Here is an 18,953-nt window from a genome sequence, read left to right as displayed (position 1 = left end):
TTGTGAGCCAACAATGCATATAAAGTTTTAACAATTTATGTTGTGTTACGTTTGGTTCAAAAGAATAGCTACTCTTGAAATAAAAGAGCATAACGTAAAATTAAAATAGAAGCAATGACTATCCTTTTATGTTCCATTCAACATGGAATGAAAAAAATGAATGCTAAAATTTGAAAATAATTATTCCTTATTATGAACTCATAAAAAGTTTCATGTGCAACTAAAAGTAGCAAATCTATCGTAACTAATTTATTTATGGTCAATATGTTGCAAATTTTGTTACTAAAATTAATTATAAAATAAGCATGCAGTGAGATGTTTTCACCCTAAAAAAATAAAAGCCTCCCAAGAGAATTTAATCCTAGCTATAAGATTTTTCTTATTAAACGTCTTCATTTCGGCCTCCAGAGCCTTGAAGAGGAAAGGGAAGAAAAGGAAGTTGAAGCCAGTGAGGAGGGTCAACGTCTCACAGCAATCGCAAGGGAAAGCGGACTAAGCAATGCTCAGCATGTTTCTCGACAGGCAAGTCCCTCAATTCATCCAAGGAGATAGTGTTGAGTGAAGATGTCGGGTAAGAGGCAAGCCAAAAGTTAAGAAACGCCAATCCAAAGCCCTCTCTTTTCCTCCTTTTTCTTCACCTTAAAAGATGAAAAGAAAACTACAATACAATTGCACTAGTCACCAGCGTCAACTGTTTTACATACAGAACCCTCATTAATAGTATACAAACCTACGCACCTTTTCTCGCAAATACAAAGAACAAAAAGAATATAAGTAAAGAAAACTAAAAAAGAATCATCGAATTACACTGTGCTAAGACTAAATCTATCTTGAAAGCCTTCTTGCCTTAACCATCGTTGAGTTCAAATTTTCCATCTCTTCTTGCGGGGGCTTCACATACTTTCCTATTACCTTTTGGTGTGGGCGGTTTCTTATCCTGGCAATCTTATCCTTGCTTTTTTGCCGCCTCTTCTCCTTCTGCTTGTACCGTAGATTCCTCTCCCTTTCATATACCCCTTGCCAAAACACCTCACCTGTTGAGGGCCATAACCGCCGTCTTGAGGGATGATCGGTGTCTGATTCCTCAGCCAGCTCCTCATCCATGCTCTTAAGGGTGATGTATGAAAACCATTTGGCCCACATTTTACCTCTCCGATCATTTAACCTGTGCTGTTCCTGCATAACACCAGTCTCAGGGTTCACATATATCATCCGCCTTGCACTATGGTATGCCCAGACGTTTATCAGCAACTCTAGCAATCGAGAGTAGCAATGCTTGTCCTGCACAGTAGCATAACATCATTGCAATTCCCATCAAACAAAATGATAGCCCAATCACCTCCTTGGAAAAATTATTTAAACTTGGGAGACGAGAAAAACAGAATAGGGAAAAAGGCTGCACAGAAAAATAAATGTTTCGAGGGGAGTTTACTTATTAATAAGTTACAAATATCAATAGAGCTAAATTAAATCCAGAAACATCACTGAGGACATCATTAGGCATGATGTGTATAGAAAAAATCTTCAGATGAACAATGAGATCCACAAAAGACATGTATCCAACTGTAGTTGGGATTAGGGGTTATTTTTCATTTGCATTGACTAGGACAACAAAAAAGACAAACAGAAATTGTTATCTTGTAAAAAAGTAAACGGAAGTTACTTTCGATATACTCAAATAGCAGTGCCCATTTCCATGATGCTCATCATAAAACTCTGCATCCAATGCATCCACAAACATCCTGAAATAGGATGGCATCATGAGTAAAGGTAATCTTAAATATTAATACCTCTTGCACAACAAAATAAACATCAATTTTCAAACATAGGAAATATAATTCCAGTCTTTCATACCTCGAAAACATTACAAACTCGAGAAATGATCTTGTAGGCAAAACCCAACTGTGCATGACAGACCATGTGCCACCATCTACAGGCATAGGTGGTAAATATTCTCGATCATGTGCTATGCCATAAGTTTTTCTAAGAGCCTTGGAAAAAGCAAATCTTCAATCGATGAAAAGGGGAAAAAGTAAGGCTAGAACCATGTCAATAAAATACAGATAAATGCACAAAGTTGACAAGAGTAGCTAGAGTAAAATAATAATATTAATGAAAAATGGGCGCAGGGTTCTTACTTGCAGTTTCCAGAATTTATAGCATCACAGAATGACCAAAAATCCTGTTGCAAAGGGTTTCTAGGATCCATGTCCATGCGAACCCAAAAATAAAGTGTATCTCCATGCCTCCGTGCCTGGATATCCTCTAACAGTGCATATTCAGCAATCTTAGACAAAGATGCCTGTTAAGTCACCATATTAGATGCTACGCCAATTCCCAGCAAGTAAAAACATAAACGTATATTTATCTATTTTGAGTTGGACTTCCATGCATTCAAGCCACAATATACTTAATTTGTGGTCCAAAAAATTAGGAATAACACAAGCCTCTATAAGTTTGCTGGATTTATTTTTCCAGTTTTTGAAAAGGATATCACGAAAAAAATATATATATATATATATATATATATATAATTTTTTTGATTTATTTCAAACCCCCTTGAGTGACTATATTGGCAAAGGCATGGACAATGTCTATTGTTGGTCACAGGTTCAAATCTTCCATTTACTTACCTAGAGAAATGTGGGAATTAAGGAAAGCCCCTCAGCCCCATGGATTAGTCAGGCCTTCAAAATCATTGGTTATGGGGAAAAAAAACTTGATTGGCTTCTTTCAATTCTTAGTTTCAAAAGCTCATCAATCCTCCAGAAATTTGAAGTTCTATCTTATCCCATTTATACATACATTATTAATCTGACCGACTCAAAAAATGCAGGAAAGACTACTTGTTGGTCTTCAAATAAGAACACATTTTCAGTACGGCTAGAAATATATTGCTAATTTGGAGAATAAACCTAGAGCAACCACATACCTTCCTTGCTGTTGCCCTCCAAGACTGAAACCCTATCCAAGCATTCTTGTGTACACGGTCTGTCCGATTGGCCATAGCAAAAAAGGCTCCATATTCATCAAGGGCATCTCTGTAGTAGGGGTTGTTGAGAATGGGAAGACGAGAAGGTGCATCAATATCGTCTGCCCCAGGCCTTCGACCTTTTGTGGACTACATTCATTCAGTCCATATAACCACTTCAGACTCAGGATTGCTTATTTTAGGAAGTTCCAAATTTATATAAAGCAAATAAACATCTACTAATAGAGAAATGAGGCATGTTCAGCAGGCAATGTCTACAACATGAACCTTTATAAATACAAATATCAGAACTAAAATATGTGGCTATTAGAAATTTGTATTTTTTTTCATAGGAAAGGAAAAGACACAGAACAAACATTAAAATAACCAGCTTATGCTTTGACCTCAAAGGTGAAATGTAACTTTAGTTTTGGTTCAGTTTACAGCACAGAACTCACAGTAAAATAGGAAGATAGCAGTGGAAAATACTATAGTATAATTTTTAAGACAAAGCATCTCCGGTTCTTGAAGATAGATGGAGTTCAAATTTCAAGATTTTGGTTTACTGGATATAACTCTTTGGATAAACAGAGTTGCGGGCTATAACAGGCTTCATTGAATTGCAACCTCACAAATAAGTGATTCATGTAGATGGGTTGGTGCCCTCTTGGTGCCTTTCAATGATTTTTTTTTGGGTTCTTTACCTATCATTTATAAAAAAAAAACATTGCAAAAAACAAGACAGAAAATTGACAGTTGGTTTGCAACTCACCAGTCCAATTCCACGATAAAGCGAAGTATGGTGTAAAAATGGCCAGACTCCTTCCCCAAAATAAGGTTCATAGATGCACAATGGTTGGCCTGTCCTTTCAAGCTCCCCATCATCCCTCTCATGCAAATCATTCTTCAACCGAACAGCCCTTCGGGCATTTCGATATACATCGTCCCATGTTCCATGCGGTTGATCAGTTCTATCCTTTAACTGCATTAAATTTCAAAGAACATGATTTTCTGAAAAGGACAAGACAAATAAAGAGGAATCATGAACTGTATGACAAAAACTTTAAAATATTCTGAAGCTATTACCAGCTCTTCCTCTCTTCTCTTTCTAGCTTTGGCCATCTCAATAAAATTTTCTTCCTCCCATATGCTATAAAAGAACGTTTCATCTTTAGTAGTTAAATCACCAGAACTTTTTGCTCTACTTCCATTCCACTGCTTCTCGACCTTGTCCAAAAATCTAATAGTTTGTAAGGTTCTATTCACATTTGAAACTGTAAATTCTTCAAAGAGATGCCATTGCCATTCCTTTTTCAGTTTGGGATGGATCTCTGAAGCAGCCTTGGGAGGAGCGACTTCTGATGGGAACTTGAGGACATTTTCAAGTAGTAAAGCATAACCTTCAACAGTTTCCAAAACCATCAGGTTTTTAGCAGTACTTTTTCCAATTGAAGCTATATTGCGAGCCAGAGGCGATAAAGTTCCTTTTGAGATCACTTGCAAAACAATTTGTGTCAGAGCACTGACATTCTCTTTTGGGAAAAGATAACCATTCACCCTGTTATCAACCTATTGAAATGGGAATGCAGTCAGTAGTTTGACTGAGACATAATTATGCAATCTATTAGCAATTCAACAAGTGCATAATGATATATATTATCCTGGAAATATTAAAATAGACAAGGATAGAGAATGCCTTTAAATTTCAGACCAATTTATATTAGTTCCTGTAGAATAGATCCCTTTAGCCAAATGCATATACCAGTTCTAGCCATTTGAGCAGCAGAAAGTTCATTCAAGGTAGTTCCCTATTCAAGTAAATTTGAGAATAACGACATTTCAGAGTCAATTAGAAAACCATTTTAAAGAAGTATAATTTTAATTTTTAGGCAAAAATGGGATCTCAGTATCTGACAGTTACTTTTCTAAGGTCTCCAAGATGATAAAGATACTGTTTTACATGACACAAGATCAACAATTATTTATAATGCCAAATGCTGAGCAATCAAGAACAAATGCATGCATAAAATAAACATTGCTGAAAAGATAACATTGGAAGGGATGATGGACTATGGCATGAATGCATTCTGTAAGAAACCATTACAGTGGTAAAGAGCAATTTGTTTTGGTGTAAGACACTAATGCAACAAGAAGAAGGTGGCCAACAATGCAGTTAAAACTGCAAGAGTAAACATTATGGCATAACATCCAACACATGATGACCCACAGACAACCCAACAGTTAATGAGAAGGACATGGGTAGCCAGCCCTAGGCAGTTCTGACCAAGGTCTTAAATTTCGATTTTGACTCAAACTTCGAAGCTCCAAAAGTACGGAAATTTCGACGGAAATTTCGATTTCGATTTGAAAAAGTAACGGAATTCAGTAATAAAGCATGGAATTCTTTGTGAAGCTTTAAAAATGATTAACAAACATAATAATATAAGTTTTAGGACTAATATATTACAAATTATATGCATCTATGTTTTGTATGAGGTGGAAAAGTTGTAAAATAGTGTGTGTATCAAATATATTTAATAAAATATACATTAAAAATATTCAGTTAATACAAATGAAATTCATAGATCATTTAAATATTATTTATTATACAAATAATGATAATTTAGACATGAATGGTTAAATAAAATGTTACCGTAAGTTTATTTTTTCATATAATTTCAAAAGCACTTGTAATAATCTTTTGTTCTGACAAAATAAATAAAATAAATAATGATAGAATTTCACTTCACTCCTAAATTTCTCATTTGAATTCTAAGGAAATTTTATTGTATAGTTAAAATTTCGGCAAGTTTCGCTAAAATTTCGAGATTTCGATAAATTTCAGATGATTCATTGAGATTTTGACCGAAATTATACAAGACAGAAATCGAATGCCATTTCGATTTCGAGGGTGACGGAAATCGGAAATTTCGACAGAAATTTCAACAATTTCGTGGAAATTTAAGACTATGGTTCTGACAAGGCTATGTTGGCCTCGAATTTGAACTATTTCACATCCTTGAAACAAAAATAATTTTCTACTAATTAACACATCTTTGTACAATGTGAGACAAAGAAACAGCATTCGGAAGCTTACATATTTCCCGATCACCGAGAGATCTGGAGCAATGATTAGTTTCCCAAAGCACATGGCTTTTAACAGAACTTTAGGAAAAGATTGCTCTTCAAGGAATGATCCATATATCACAAGATCAACCATGCTCAATATACTGTCTGCATCCCCATCTACAGAGAAATGCTTCACAATGCCCCTTGGATATCCTAAACTAAGAGTAATGGCCTGTGAAAAAGATAATATTTTTAACAAATGAAAACTTAGAAATAATTTAGTTTAACCACAGTTTGCAAAGATATAACTAATAATACGGTAATACCTCCACAGCCATGCTGTAGTTACTGGTTGAATCCCCACTTAAAATAATGATTTTGAGGTGATAATTCGAATTATTATCAGATGACAAGTCCGATAATAGTGGCATTAAAGCCTGTAAAATGAGGGCATGCTCCAGCCACAAACCTCTGTACAAAAATTGGCTCCCTACAATGGCGATAACAAAGTCATCAGGCCCAGAACTCATCTTGACATGTAGATCTTTCTGCAAAGCCACAAAATTATCTGCTTCCCATGCTTCAGCAGGAGAACCCGGAATTACAAAATAATTCCCAGCATCAAATGTGGAGTAAATCATCTGGAGAAGCACAGAAAGATGTCCAAAAGCTAGATATAAGGTCCAAACTCACCACATCAAGAGTATGGAGATAAGAAAGTTTAATGAAGAGTGGCAAAAAGCTAAGAATTTATATCAGGGAAATTTCTTTGGCAAAAGATCAGCATCATAGAATAGTCACATGCAATCCACATTTTTTGTTTTTATTATTTTATTTTATTTTATTTTATTTTTTGTGGTTGGGCCTTGGTACCCTAATTGAAGAAGAGTCTGACATATAAGAAAATAATAATCCTCCAGTCGTGTTGATCTTTGTAAAGAATATCAAATAATGCTGATCTTTGTAAAGAATATCATCAACTTGGATGCATCTACACCTTTTACCCTCTTGTGGACATAAACTGAAGTACTAATTAGATGGTAACCACAGCCTATATGACCAAAACAATTTCTTACAAACATTACCGGCAGCACATAACTTGGGAAGACAACCACTGTTGCACGGTTGAAGATTTTTTTCCAATCATTGATGAGATCAAACAGCCCACTTGAATTGTATAGTCTTAAACGAGTGGCTAGTGTTTTTTCATGGATGGTCCATATAAGAGGTAAAGACTTGAAAGGTTCCTGCACAAGACTGTAACAAGTAAAATAATTCATTTCTAGTGCTAAGAAGAATGTCAATGGCATGAACTATTATCACTGAGATCAGGAACAAAAAATTCAAAGCAAACTGTCTCCCAATAAGCACACATATACTGCAACAGATAGAACAATCAGTAACACCCCCGGAGATGTTATTTGGCTCGTGCATTCAAAAGAGAGTATTCATATTTTACAGAGTGTAATCTCTTCTAGAGGGCTGAATCATGCTGATAAATGCTGTTAAAATATTTCAGTAAAATATTCTATTTATCCATGGTGGTTTCACTACCTTTTAAGTACTCATAGCCATAGGCATATTAATGCCCTGGCCAAAAGTTGCTGACTTTCAAGCCGTTGTAGATTCATTCAGCCCAAGTGTCTCCCTCCACATTTATTAAAATTTCATTCTAAAGTAAGACCATGAATTACACATACAATATATAGTTTATATCAGTTAAAAAGAGTGTGGGTGTTTATTTTCTAGCCATTAGGCCATAATGGTATTTTGTTCATCAATATATATATATATAGTGCACGAGTCCTGTTAATGAGACTTAGAAATATGTTTTCATGGCACCAAGAGTAGGGCCTCCATATACATATTCTTCATATTCATGCAAACCAATTTGATGGTTGCATTTTACTTAATACTATGTATTTTAATTTATGTTAATTGTGTGCTGCATATTTTTCTTACATATATTAGTTCATAGGAGATCACGTACGACAGATTGTCTTCTACTCATTTTTTTTTTACATGTTAGTTTGATAATATATTGCCAAGGGTATGACATGCTTTACTACAATATGGCAAAGAAAGGTGTTGGGTGCTAGGACTCTTGTCTCCTTTGTGCAAGAGCGCAGATGTGAATAGTTGAGCAATGTACTATTGAAGTTTTGTAGTATTTGAGTAGATAACTCCCCTATGCGTCACGAATTGCCCTAAGGAAGTGAGATCAACAACTGGTCCACAATCACAATTAGTCCATTAAGAGTATTTTATTTATTTGCTATTAGATTATTTTATCATCATATTTAATTTTCTATTTTTATTTTCATTTTCTCCGACATAAAGCATAATAAATCAATTTTAAAAGATTGGTCCATGCCTTTTCTACTTTTACATAATTTTATTGAGTCGTTCGACCAACAACTCCTCCATAAAAGTTTTTATTGTAAATTTACCATCTACAATATTTTTTCAATAATATTTTCATTTAGCTACAATATGGGTGTCCATGTTTTCAGCAAGTTATGCATAACACTTATAGAAGACAAGGAAGGTGCGTCATTTGAGCATTTGCAATGCAGGCCAAATAGTGTACTAGTAAGGAGGAATGAGCTAGTTATTGTTAGTGGCAATAGAAAGGTATGGGTAAACCTAAAATAACTTGGAATAATATAATGAGTAAGGATTTAATAGCCCTCAAATTGTCAAAAGAAATTTCCCATGGTTGGGTAATTTGGCAGAAAGGAGTCATGTGGCCAAGCCCACCAAGTGGGACATAGGGCTTGGTTTGTTGTTGTTTCTGATGTGTGCCCATGTCACCTGCACTACCTCCTGGCTCCCCACTACATGTTTATGGAGAAAGTTGCATATAAATATATAAAACATTTGATACTTTAATGTATATATCATCTAAAATAACTTGCCATATATTTGGGAGACAGAATAATATGTTAGAATAAAGATAAATGGTCAAAGAGATAAGCTTCACAGAAACCATAGACAAGAAGATAACTAAATTCATGCCAACTACGAAGAAAACCACTAGTTCTGTAGTACACCAAATTCAAACTGTTGCATGAAAAGGTGCAAGGATTTAATCAAGAAGTCAACTACACTGCCATCCAAGAGTACATACCAGAAGTCTTGAAACCTCTCTTCAGAGATCAGTTAATGTGAAAGACAGAATGCAAAGTAAAGGAAAATGAGAACAGTTGCAAGCACAGTTAATTTAAAGTAATAAATAGACAAATTGGTAAAGCTTACCGAAAACAGACACCCCGGGCTTCAAGAGAGTTTACAAGTATGCCATCATAGCTGCCAAAGTACATACCTTAATTAGAGATAATCACAACATGTTGATTTCTATAAACAAAATAAAGCCCATTCATTATAAGCCAAAGAGAGCAGCTGTAGGTACCACGCACATATCAAATAGCTTAAAGCACTTAATTTGTTTGTACATATAAACTATGCATAAACAATACAGCCATTGACATCATTTGGGTGGCATATTGCATGGAAAACCAATTCAGAAGAAATAATTGAACCATAAACTAAGTAGCATGACAAATTAAGAACTTTGTATGCAACATAAATCCTGAAAATTTAAAAATCGTAGGCTTAAAACCAAACAGTTCACTTGAGAGAAGTGAGCCTTGATTGAGATGAGGGAGACCACAGATGGCAGCTGATGTGTCATGAGAGGACCACAAGAACATAAGATGTAATTCCCAAAATGATGGAACAAACCTGTTGTCACTTGTCGGATCTTGCTAAACTAATAGGTTGTTTTTTGTAACTCTTTTTTTATACTATCAGAAAAATTTTAATCATGAGGTTTCATAATCTTGCAAAATTAACATAGCATACATAGTACACACCTTAGCCAATCTACAGTAGCATTCCCGTTTTCAATGGTTTGAATAACCGTGACTGGAATTCCCATATTTCTCCAAACAGCATGAACAGGACCATCTTCAAGTGAATAAACCTGCAAAAAAAATTAAAATTAGAACCCATATGGTGCTACAATGGTTGTATTTGTCTCCCTCAACATCTTAAGCATATTCACCAGAAAAACTAACTGAAACATTTCACTACATGTGATGGCTCTTAGCAGTTTAACCGTCTGACTAGAAAGGTTGTCATGTACGGGGCCCCAAAAAAGGGTGCTGGAAAACAGAGAGCAAAATGGAGGGAGTTGCCCCTGGGTCTTTTTCAACAGTTGCTAGATGAAAAGGGTTTGTGGTTAGCTGACCCAGAGGGAAAGGAAGCCTGTTTGGATTGTGGTAGAAGTAAGGCTAAAGGGGCAGCGAAATTAGCTAATTTTCAGTGCTTTATAACTATGATAGGAAGGGAATGAAAAGGGGTTTCTTAGGTAGCATTTGTAAGGTCTTTTTTGGGATGGTGGACAGTACATTTGGTTTGTTTTATTTTCAATCTCTATTTTTAAGTTCACATTTCTGAGGATTTCTTGTCCTGTACTGTTTGTATTCTCTTCCTCTCTTAATATATCTTCTTTTTTATTAAAAAAAAGGGAGGCCATCCCACAGCTTAAGCAAGAAGGATGATGCTATTTGATAATACAAGTAATGTGAAATTGCATTTAACAGCTGGACACCAAAGGATGAGTAAAAGCAACAAGTACAAAACTAATTGGAAGCTCTAAAAAAAAAAAAAAAAGGAAAAGTAAAACAGCAACAAGATTATTATATTGTTCATTTGGACATTATCTAAAAATCTGTGAAGGCCACCTCACGACTTTGTAATGCACCAATGTCACCTCACAGAAACATAATCTGGATCGCACAACCTCATTCACAACTCAATTAAGATCAGGATCACCAAATATGATTGACAGTTCTCATTATATTCCTTTCATCCTATTAACTATAATAAAAATTGTCCTCCACTGGCCAGATTTAATATCAGCAATACACACACACACGCACACGCATATAAAGATAGAGAGATAGAGAGAGAGAGAGAGAGATTAAATACCATTAGATTCAATATTATTTTCTTCAATAACAAAAAAAGTGTATAAAGAGAGAAGAAAAAAAAATTACAAGCTAAAGGAGGGCCAGATGACTTCAAGAAATTAAAAAAAAAAAAATTCAATTCAAAAAAATCATGTGTAATGCTTTAATCATTTTCTATTTCAGACACATTTGTCTAGATTTTCAACTTTGACAGTTCAATATGCAATTCCATCTTTACTAATTGGAAGCTCCAAAAAAATAAAACAGGAAAAGTAAAATAGCAACAAGATTATTATATTGTTCATTTGGACATTATATAAAAATCTGTGAAGGCCACCTCACAACTTTGTAATGTACCAATGTCACCTCACAGAAACACAATCTGGATCGCACAACCACATTCACAACTCAATTAAGATCAGGATCACCAAATATGATTAACAGTTCTCATTATATTCCTTTCATCCTATTAACTATAATAAAAAGTGTCCTCCATTGGCCAGATTTAATATCAGCAACACACACATGCGCACACACACACATATAGATAGAGAGAGAGAAAGAGAGAGAGATTAAATACCACTAGATTCAATATTATTTTCTTAAATAACAAAAAAAAAGTGTATAAAGAGAGAAGAAAAAAAAATTACAGGCTAAAGGAGGGCCAGATGACTTCAAGAAATAAAAAATAAAAATAAATAAATTCAATTCAAAAAAATCATGTGTAATGCTTTAATCATTTTCTATTTCAGACACACATTTGTCTAGATTTTCAACTTTGACAGTTCAATATGCAATTCCATCTTTACTAATTTATTTCTGGACACCATAGTTGTCAAATTGTAAGATTCTTGATTCAAATCATACAATATGATTCAATTCACTAGCCTACCAATTTGAATCTAGTAGGTGAACTGAAATAAGCAAGAATGGACCTTTAATCTCACAGTTCTTGATTCAAATCTTACGATTCTCACAGTTCACCATTCAAATCTTATGATTCTTACAACTCACAGTTTGAATTTTATGATTTGCAGTTCTGCAAGCATTCACATACAACCCAAATCCAACATATCCAGTTGGTTTCCACTTTACAATCAAGTCCAACTATTTAAAAGCCCAAAATTCACCACTTACTATTATAAAAAGTCTTCAAAAACTGTTCCGGTGGCCTTCAAAATCTTAAAATAGACAATCTTTCTACTTTTCTCTCTCTTTTAAACTTACAAAATTTTTGGGCCCATTTAGTTATTGAAATCAGTTCTCATGTCTATTTTAGTTTTCCATTTACAAAAAAATTTAGTTAAATTTTCAGTTTCACAACATTTGTATTAAAAAAAAAAACTTTTGTCACTATTTACTTGAGAAAATAGTTTTTTTTTTCCATTTCTAATTTTTCAAATAATAACAAAAATGTCACCTTGTTTTCCAACTTTCCTATTTGTTTTCCAATTCCCTAAAGTTAAATAGCAAAGTTGGAAAACATTTTTTAATTATTTTTTAGATTTTTTATTTCTTAGCATTTTGGAACATGGAATGAACTTTGATTTCCTGGATAATGACTCAAAATGGCATACAACTGTATTGAGATTCTTCAAAATCCAAGCAAATCCAAATCCAAGCCCCAAAATCCATTATCCCAAATACTACCAAACATAATTTTTGGAAAATTGAAAACCTATTTATCTTTTTTGCAATCATTTTGAAATCTAAAAATAAAAAACGGAAAATTGTTTTGCACAACTAGAAAAATCTTTATTTTTTCACTTTTTAATATGAATCATGGAAAACAAAAAAATGAGCTGAAATTTTTATAATTCCTTGGAAAACTAAAATCAAAAAATGGAAAAAAATTTCCACAAGTAAACAGGACCCTACCTAGTTTCCTAATTTTTTTCCTATAGGGTTTGACAATTCCATTAAGTCTCTGTTTGTTTGATTCTCCTCAAGAATAGTTTATTTTGAAGCTAAAAGTGTTTAGATATGGAGAAATTGTACTGTTTTGACATTTCAAAAGTGAGTTACTTTTACTTCTTCAACTTCACAATAAATAGTATACATTTTCATCCATACATAAATGTTTATGTCTATATATTAGGGTACACAATCATTTATCATTAATATATTTCATTTTTAATTTTTTTTGCTTTATATTTATACATTTATCGTGCAAAATATTTTTAGAAATTGCGTTGAATCTTACAATTTGATTGAATCCTCAATTCTTGATTCACAAAATTATTTTGCTTCGTGATCCAAATCCAATTTGACAACTATGCATGATGCAACTTGCAAGCAATCTCCAAACTCTGTAGTTTTCAGGCTGGAATTTGTTATCCCAACAGATTATTGTGTTGCAAAAAGCAATCCAAATGATTGTTTATTTAGCGCGCACACAGAGTTAATGCATCAAATCAAATTAAACGTTTCGGTATCTATCATCTTTTGTCCATTTCCTTGGATCAACTCCTCATTTTGAAGGCTAATACTGAAGTACATACCTAGCAAGTTTCACTCTCAAATTACATTAATAACCCAAAAAGCAATAATGGGGAAGGATACAGAAAATAATTTGAGAACAACAGAAGAGTAATTGAACAAAGATATTTAATGTGATTGAGACTAAGTAGTACAAATGAAAAAAATGCTAGAGAAAGCAATGTTTTGAAGCCAGACTGGGAATTGAACTGGTGACTTGCTCAGTTTTTGGTTCATCCAATCCAATCGTCTTGACTATACCAGTTTGACCAATGTTTTAAAAGGCTCAATCGAGGCTCACCTCAAGATAAGGCATTCCTAAAATGCATTGAGGCTCAATATAAAATATCAAATCCCAAAAAGGCTATCGCATTACATAATGAGGCTTATGCATTTGTACAAAAGGCACACCTTTTTCAGTTGAGGCTTACGCATTTTGAGTGCGAGAATCTCAAGTTAAATTTGGCTAGAAAATTTTAACTGCTTGTTTATATAAAAGGAACGTCGTAATATGAGTTGATTTCTAAACCTCTTGAACCTTAATCTTTCAAAAATAATATGGATTTGCATCTTAGATCTAGAAAATAATTTGAACTTTGCAATGAGATAGCTATTTCTTGGCATGATTTATTTTAATGAATTCAAGTTAGTACTTTTTGGGATGGCCAACAAGTAGTTTACAAGTTATATTTGATTCTATTTACATTTTATTTGTAATTTTATTTTAATTTGTTTCTACATTTTTAAAAATAAGTAATTTATTTGCACATTGTCTAAAAATAAAATTATCAAAAGAACTTACATGTCAAGATACTCAACACCTTAAGGCTTATGCCTTGCCTCTCAGGAATTAAAACGCCTTGCCTTACACTTGTACCTTTTAAAACATTCTCATTACATATCCGATTTGCCCATCCATCTTCTAAATAGCAGATCATATATATTTGTTATGTTTATAGGGTTTGGACATTTTCTTTCATCTCTATGAAGTTGGGTCTATCTAGGCTTGCATTGAGCATTGTGTGATTCTAATCTTCACTGTAACTACATCTAATTCATATTGAAATTCTCTCCTCGTGCATAAATATAGGCTTCAAAAACAAACCACATAAATCCTAGTGTTTGTTTTGTGCTGTTATTCATTTGGCTTGTTCAGCTGCTCTACAGTTGAACTGATTTCACAACAATAAGCATGATGTCATAAATAAAATTTTAGTTTACAAAATTCCAAAAAACACATTAATAAAATATATTAAAAATAATAATTGATCCTGAAGATAAGGAAACAAATATTTTTTGCAGATCATTTGTTAAGGTGTTAAGATTCCACATTGGGCACATACTAGGTAGATCGTGGCCATAGGAGGATGGCTCAGCCTTCAACCCTTACTGGCGCTTTTTATGGGGCAAAACCATGATGCCTAATGAGCTAAAATGGGCAATACGTCGCCAAAGTTAGGTTGAAACATTTACACATGATTGAGACTTTCGATGAGGATGTTTTAGCAAGCAATTGTCATATCTGAACTAAAATTATGGCAACAATGTTTGAAAATCACTTCATTCTCTTCACTCTAAAGAAAGAAAGTATTATGAATTGGTAAGTTTATGGTTTAAGACTAAAATGCTTATAAATTTGTAATCTCCACAAGGGAATGAATGTGGGTGTACACTAGTACCATAGGTAAAAGACAATGTCATTAAGATGGAAATTGAAGAATCAAGTCCTTTAATTGCCATTTGTCACACACTAGTACAACAACAACAACAAAACCGAGCCTTAAGTCCCACTAAGTAGGGTCGGCTACATGAATCATTTTGTGCCTATTCACATGATTGAGGACATCTTCCTTGGACAACTTAAGAACTATTAAATCTTTCTTCACTATCTCATTCCAAGTTATTTAGGCCTACCCTTACTTCTTCTGCAGCCACCAACAGTAATTAGCTCACTTAGTCACTCCTCTTCACTAGTGCACTATCTGGCATGTATTGTAGATGTCCAAAGTCCAAACCATCTAAATTGCCCCTACCTTTCTTATCTTCTACAAGTGTTAAGCTAAACTTATCACGAATATGTTCATTCCTTATTTATTTGTTAATATTTTACCACTTATCCAACTCAGCATTCGCATTTCAAAAACTTCTATTTTTCAGATATGTTGTCTCTTAGTTGCCTAACATTCTTATCCATATAGCATGGCTAGTCTTATAGCTATTCTATGGAACTTCTCTTTTTAATTTTAAGGGTATTCTACGATTATAACACACATTGCAAGCACTTCTCCATGTTACCCAACCTACTATTACTTTATGTATTACATCTTATTTTATTTCCCCATCATCTTACATATTAGATGAAGGTATTGAAATCTACTAGTGCTATTAATTTTGACCATCAAGTTTAATCTTTGCTTCGATATTCCTCCTACCGTGACTAGAACTACATTTCATATATTCTATCTTATTTCTACTTATCCTAAAACCTCTAGATTTTGAATCTACTCTACATAATTATAACTTCGATGCTATTCCACCCCTAGTTTCATCAATCAACACAATATCATTTGCAAAGAACATACACAATGGGGCCTCATTTTGGCTACTCCTAATAAGTTCATCAATCACTAGAACTAAAAGATATGGGTTCAAAGAAGCAATTTGTCAACATTGTCGTTTTCTTGCATCAACAAAACATCAGTGAGAAATTGACTTTGCTATAAATTGGACAAAGTCTAAAAATTGGTGGTATCTCTAAAAATAAGTATTAAAAGTTGGCTGAACATGGCCAACATAAAGCCATAAATGCATAAAATTCAGATATATTGAGGTAAGACGTTTAGAGAAGCGGACTATTCAAAGTTTAAGCCAAGGGATCATGAAATAAAGAAGTAACTCTGCACCTCACTGCATCCTAGATGCAGAATCCCCTTGTGTCAGCCATAATTTCAATATTTCTATTCTTCTCCCACAAGGTACCAAGTTTAAGCATCTCCAAACATCAATTGATCCCAACTCGTTTTAATGAAAATATCAGCATTGAATAAATATACTGCCACAAGAAGAAGTCGATATTTAAAACTTATTTCCCACTAAATGCAAAACTTGTGCCACACGAGTACAAATGACTATAGCCCAACATCCTAGCAATTTGTCAGTCCTGCAGAAAATTTGAAAGCAAGGTTGATCTGAATGCAGCAAAATATGATCTAGAATGATTAACTAAAATAGCAGGAGGAGGACCAGAATGGCATCAAGATTAACTTAAAGTAGTCAAATTATACTTCCAGGTACCAGGCACCCAAAATTCAAAAAAAAAATTATAAAACGTATATTAAACAATGTAATACCTGAATTGTGTATCCAATGTCTTGCAAAGCAGCTGCAACAGTGACCATCAATATCTGCTGTGGATCTACCAATAGATCCGTAAAAACCTACATATAGATACCAATGTCAAACAACTTGCAGCATATTGAAATAAAAATAAGAGCAGCTCCCTGTCGCACTATTACTTAAGAAACAAGCAAACAGCAAACCACGACTAATACAGAACTGACAGAAGGGCAAACATAAATCAAAAACAAAAAATGAAAACTGACCAAAGCAAGCTGGGGTTTTCTGTACCCAAAACGGTGCCGTGTCCTGTAAGAAGCAGATGACTGATTCACCACCATAGCTTCTCTCTGAAATTTCGCCAGGAGCCTTGAAGGCTCAAATCTAATATCTTCCCCAAAATCCAACCCACCCATCTCCTTCAAAATTTTGAAATCCCCAGAAACAATCTCGATTTCTCCGGTTGAATTCCCCGATTTCTCCACCACAGAAGCAGGCAGAAACATCTGGAAAAGCACCACAAAGAAGAAGAACACGGCCACTGTGCAAATCCATTGTAGGTAATCTAGCTTCTTAAACAGCAAAACCCGCGAAAATCTCGATCTGTGTCTCTGCAGAAAAGGGTGTCTCTCGCTTCTACCAACTGAAGAAGAACGATGAAAGTGGTCTCGTTTCAACGGCGCAGCACTTTCTAAAGAACCCATCTACAACCCCATCAAATTTGAGTCGAAAGACTTCAGATACACAGCCACAGAACCGAAAAAACAGAGGAAGACGATTACCAAACACAGTGCTCTGTGGCCCTGTGGGTATTCAGACGCAGCATGACGCAACACTACTACAAATAGCAATGAAGGCACGGATTTCATTATCTTTCTGACATTGAAGGATAGAAAACGTCTCTCAGTTGGGTAATAAAGAATTGCAGTAGGGGGAAACTGGAGAGAGAGAGAGAGAGAGAGAGCAGCAGCAGCAGCAGCAGCAATGGAGGAGAGAGAAAATATCAAGTTCACATGGAGGCTATTCACGTGGCTATATAATGGTCGCCTCGAATCGTCAAACAGTAGACAGAGAGCGCTATTTTTGCAGATATATAGAGCAATGTTGCCTGGGCAAACCAAAAGAATAAAAGACTTTCCTTTTCTCTTTTTCACGTTGGGATCTTAAGGGCGAGAAAGAGAAAGAAGAGATGAGAAATCCAACGCCGCCATTGCCAGAGCTAGCTAGCGCTGCTCTCTATCCGGGAATGCTGCCGCTTCCCTTGTTTGTAGAAGGGTTTGTCTGAACTCCGAAGGCCTACCAACTTTACCCTTCGTTGTTCATTTACCGTAATTACTGAAATGCCCTTGTAAGTGGGCCCTACTATGCCCCACAAGTCCCGGTGTTTCCGTAATTAAATGGTACATCATGAGTAGATATTCTCCAATTTGCCATCACTTGTATAAAACTTTATGTTATTTTATTTACTGTATAAAAAAAATATTCTTGTTATAAAATTTTAAAATAATTATTTTATTTATTTTTCATCATAGATTTATAAATATTTTTGTACGATTATTTGCTTTATGGTAATGAAATTTTTTTAATAAATTATCAAACTTTTCTATTACAGTATTTTATTCTTAGAAATAAATATTTTATAAAAATAATAAATGTAACTACAAAAATATACCTAAACAACTATTATTATGATAGGCCACTTGACCTTTTTTAAAAATATAAACAATTAATTTAAATAATTTTATTTGAAAATTAAATGAACTGTATAAATAGAAAATAAAATATTCCATAAACTGACTTTTTTTACTTGGAAAAAATATTTTTAATTTTTCTCAAATAATTAAATATTACAATTTCTAGTATTTATATATAAAGGATGAAAAACATATAAGATATTTTTCAAATAAACGTTGCTCTAATTTATTTTCAAAGAAACGTAATGTGGTTTTATAATAAGTTAATAACTAACATAAGAAAGTTACGTAATTATTTCTAAAAAATGCAAATATTTTTAAAAAATAATTATTTAAAAATATTTGTACTAATTTTAAATTGTTTTATGTTAATATTTTTTTATTTAATTTCCTTTTAAAAAACTATTATCATGATAGATCACCACTTGA

General features: G+C 33.9%; 1 protein-coding gene across 1 annotated transcript; it reads right to left on the bottom strand.

Annotated features, from left to right (window-relative positions):
• Positions 1-590: 590 nt before the first annotated feature.
• LOC131166364 (uncharacterized) lies at positions 591-18,113 on the bottom strand. The gene is made up of 14 exons (XM_058124846.1): positions 17,097-18,113; positions 16,845-16,931; positions 9,916-10,025; positions 9,299-9,349; positions 7,126-7,297; positions 6,367-6,681; positions 6,069-6,272; positions 4,058-4,540; positions 3,744-3,953; positions 2,933-3,121; positions 2,139-2,302; positions 1,855-2,007; positions 1,664-1,742; positions 591-1,281 (listed from the first exon to the last, which is right to left on the bottom strand). The coding sequence occupies exons 1-14, from the start codon at positions 17,532-17,534 to the stop codon at positions 826-828; spliced, it is 3,111 nt and encodes a 1,036-aa protein (XP_057980829.1). The 5' UTR covers positions 17,535-18,113; the 3' UTR covers positions 591-825.
• Between the last annotated feature and the right edge of the window lie 840 nt (positions 18,114-18,953).

This window comes from Malania oleifera, chromosome 10, assembly GCF_029873635.1.
Source record: "Malania oleifera isolate guangnan ecotype guangnan chromosome 10, ASM2987363v1, whole genome shotgun sequence".
Taxonomy (NCBI): domain Eukaryota; kingdom Viridiplantae; phylum Streptophyta; class Magnoliopsida; order Santalales; family Ximeniaceae; genus Malania; species Malania oleifera.
The sequence above is the reverse complement of the archived record's forward strand: the minus strand, read 5'-3'. Positions and strand labels throughout refer to the sequence as shown.

What these genes read in the sequence shown, in the direction of transcription:
- LOC131166364 (XM_058124846.1), bottom strand. Translation starts at nt 17,534, where the DNA reads ATGGGTTCTTTAGAAAGTGCTGCGCCGTTGAAACGAGACCACTTTCAT. An exon ending in ACATTGGATACACAATTCAG is followed by an intron (nt 10,026 to 16,844) that starts GTATTACATTGT and finishes TTTTTTTTGCAG; the next exon opens with GTTTATTCACTTGAAGATGG. An exon ending in TCCCAAGTTATGTGCTGCCG is followed by an intron (nt 6,682 to 7,125) that starts GTAATGTTTGTA and finishes GTGCTTCTCCAG; the next exon opens with ATGATTTACTCCACATTTGA.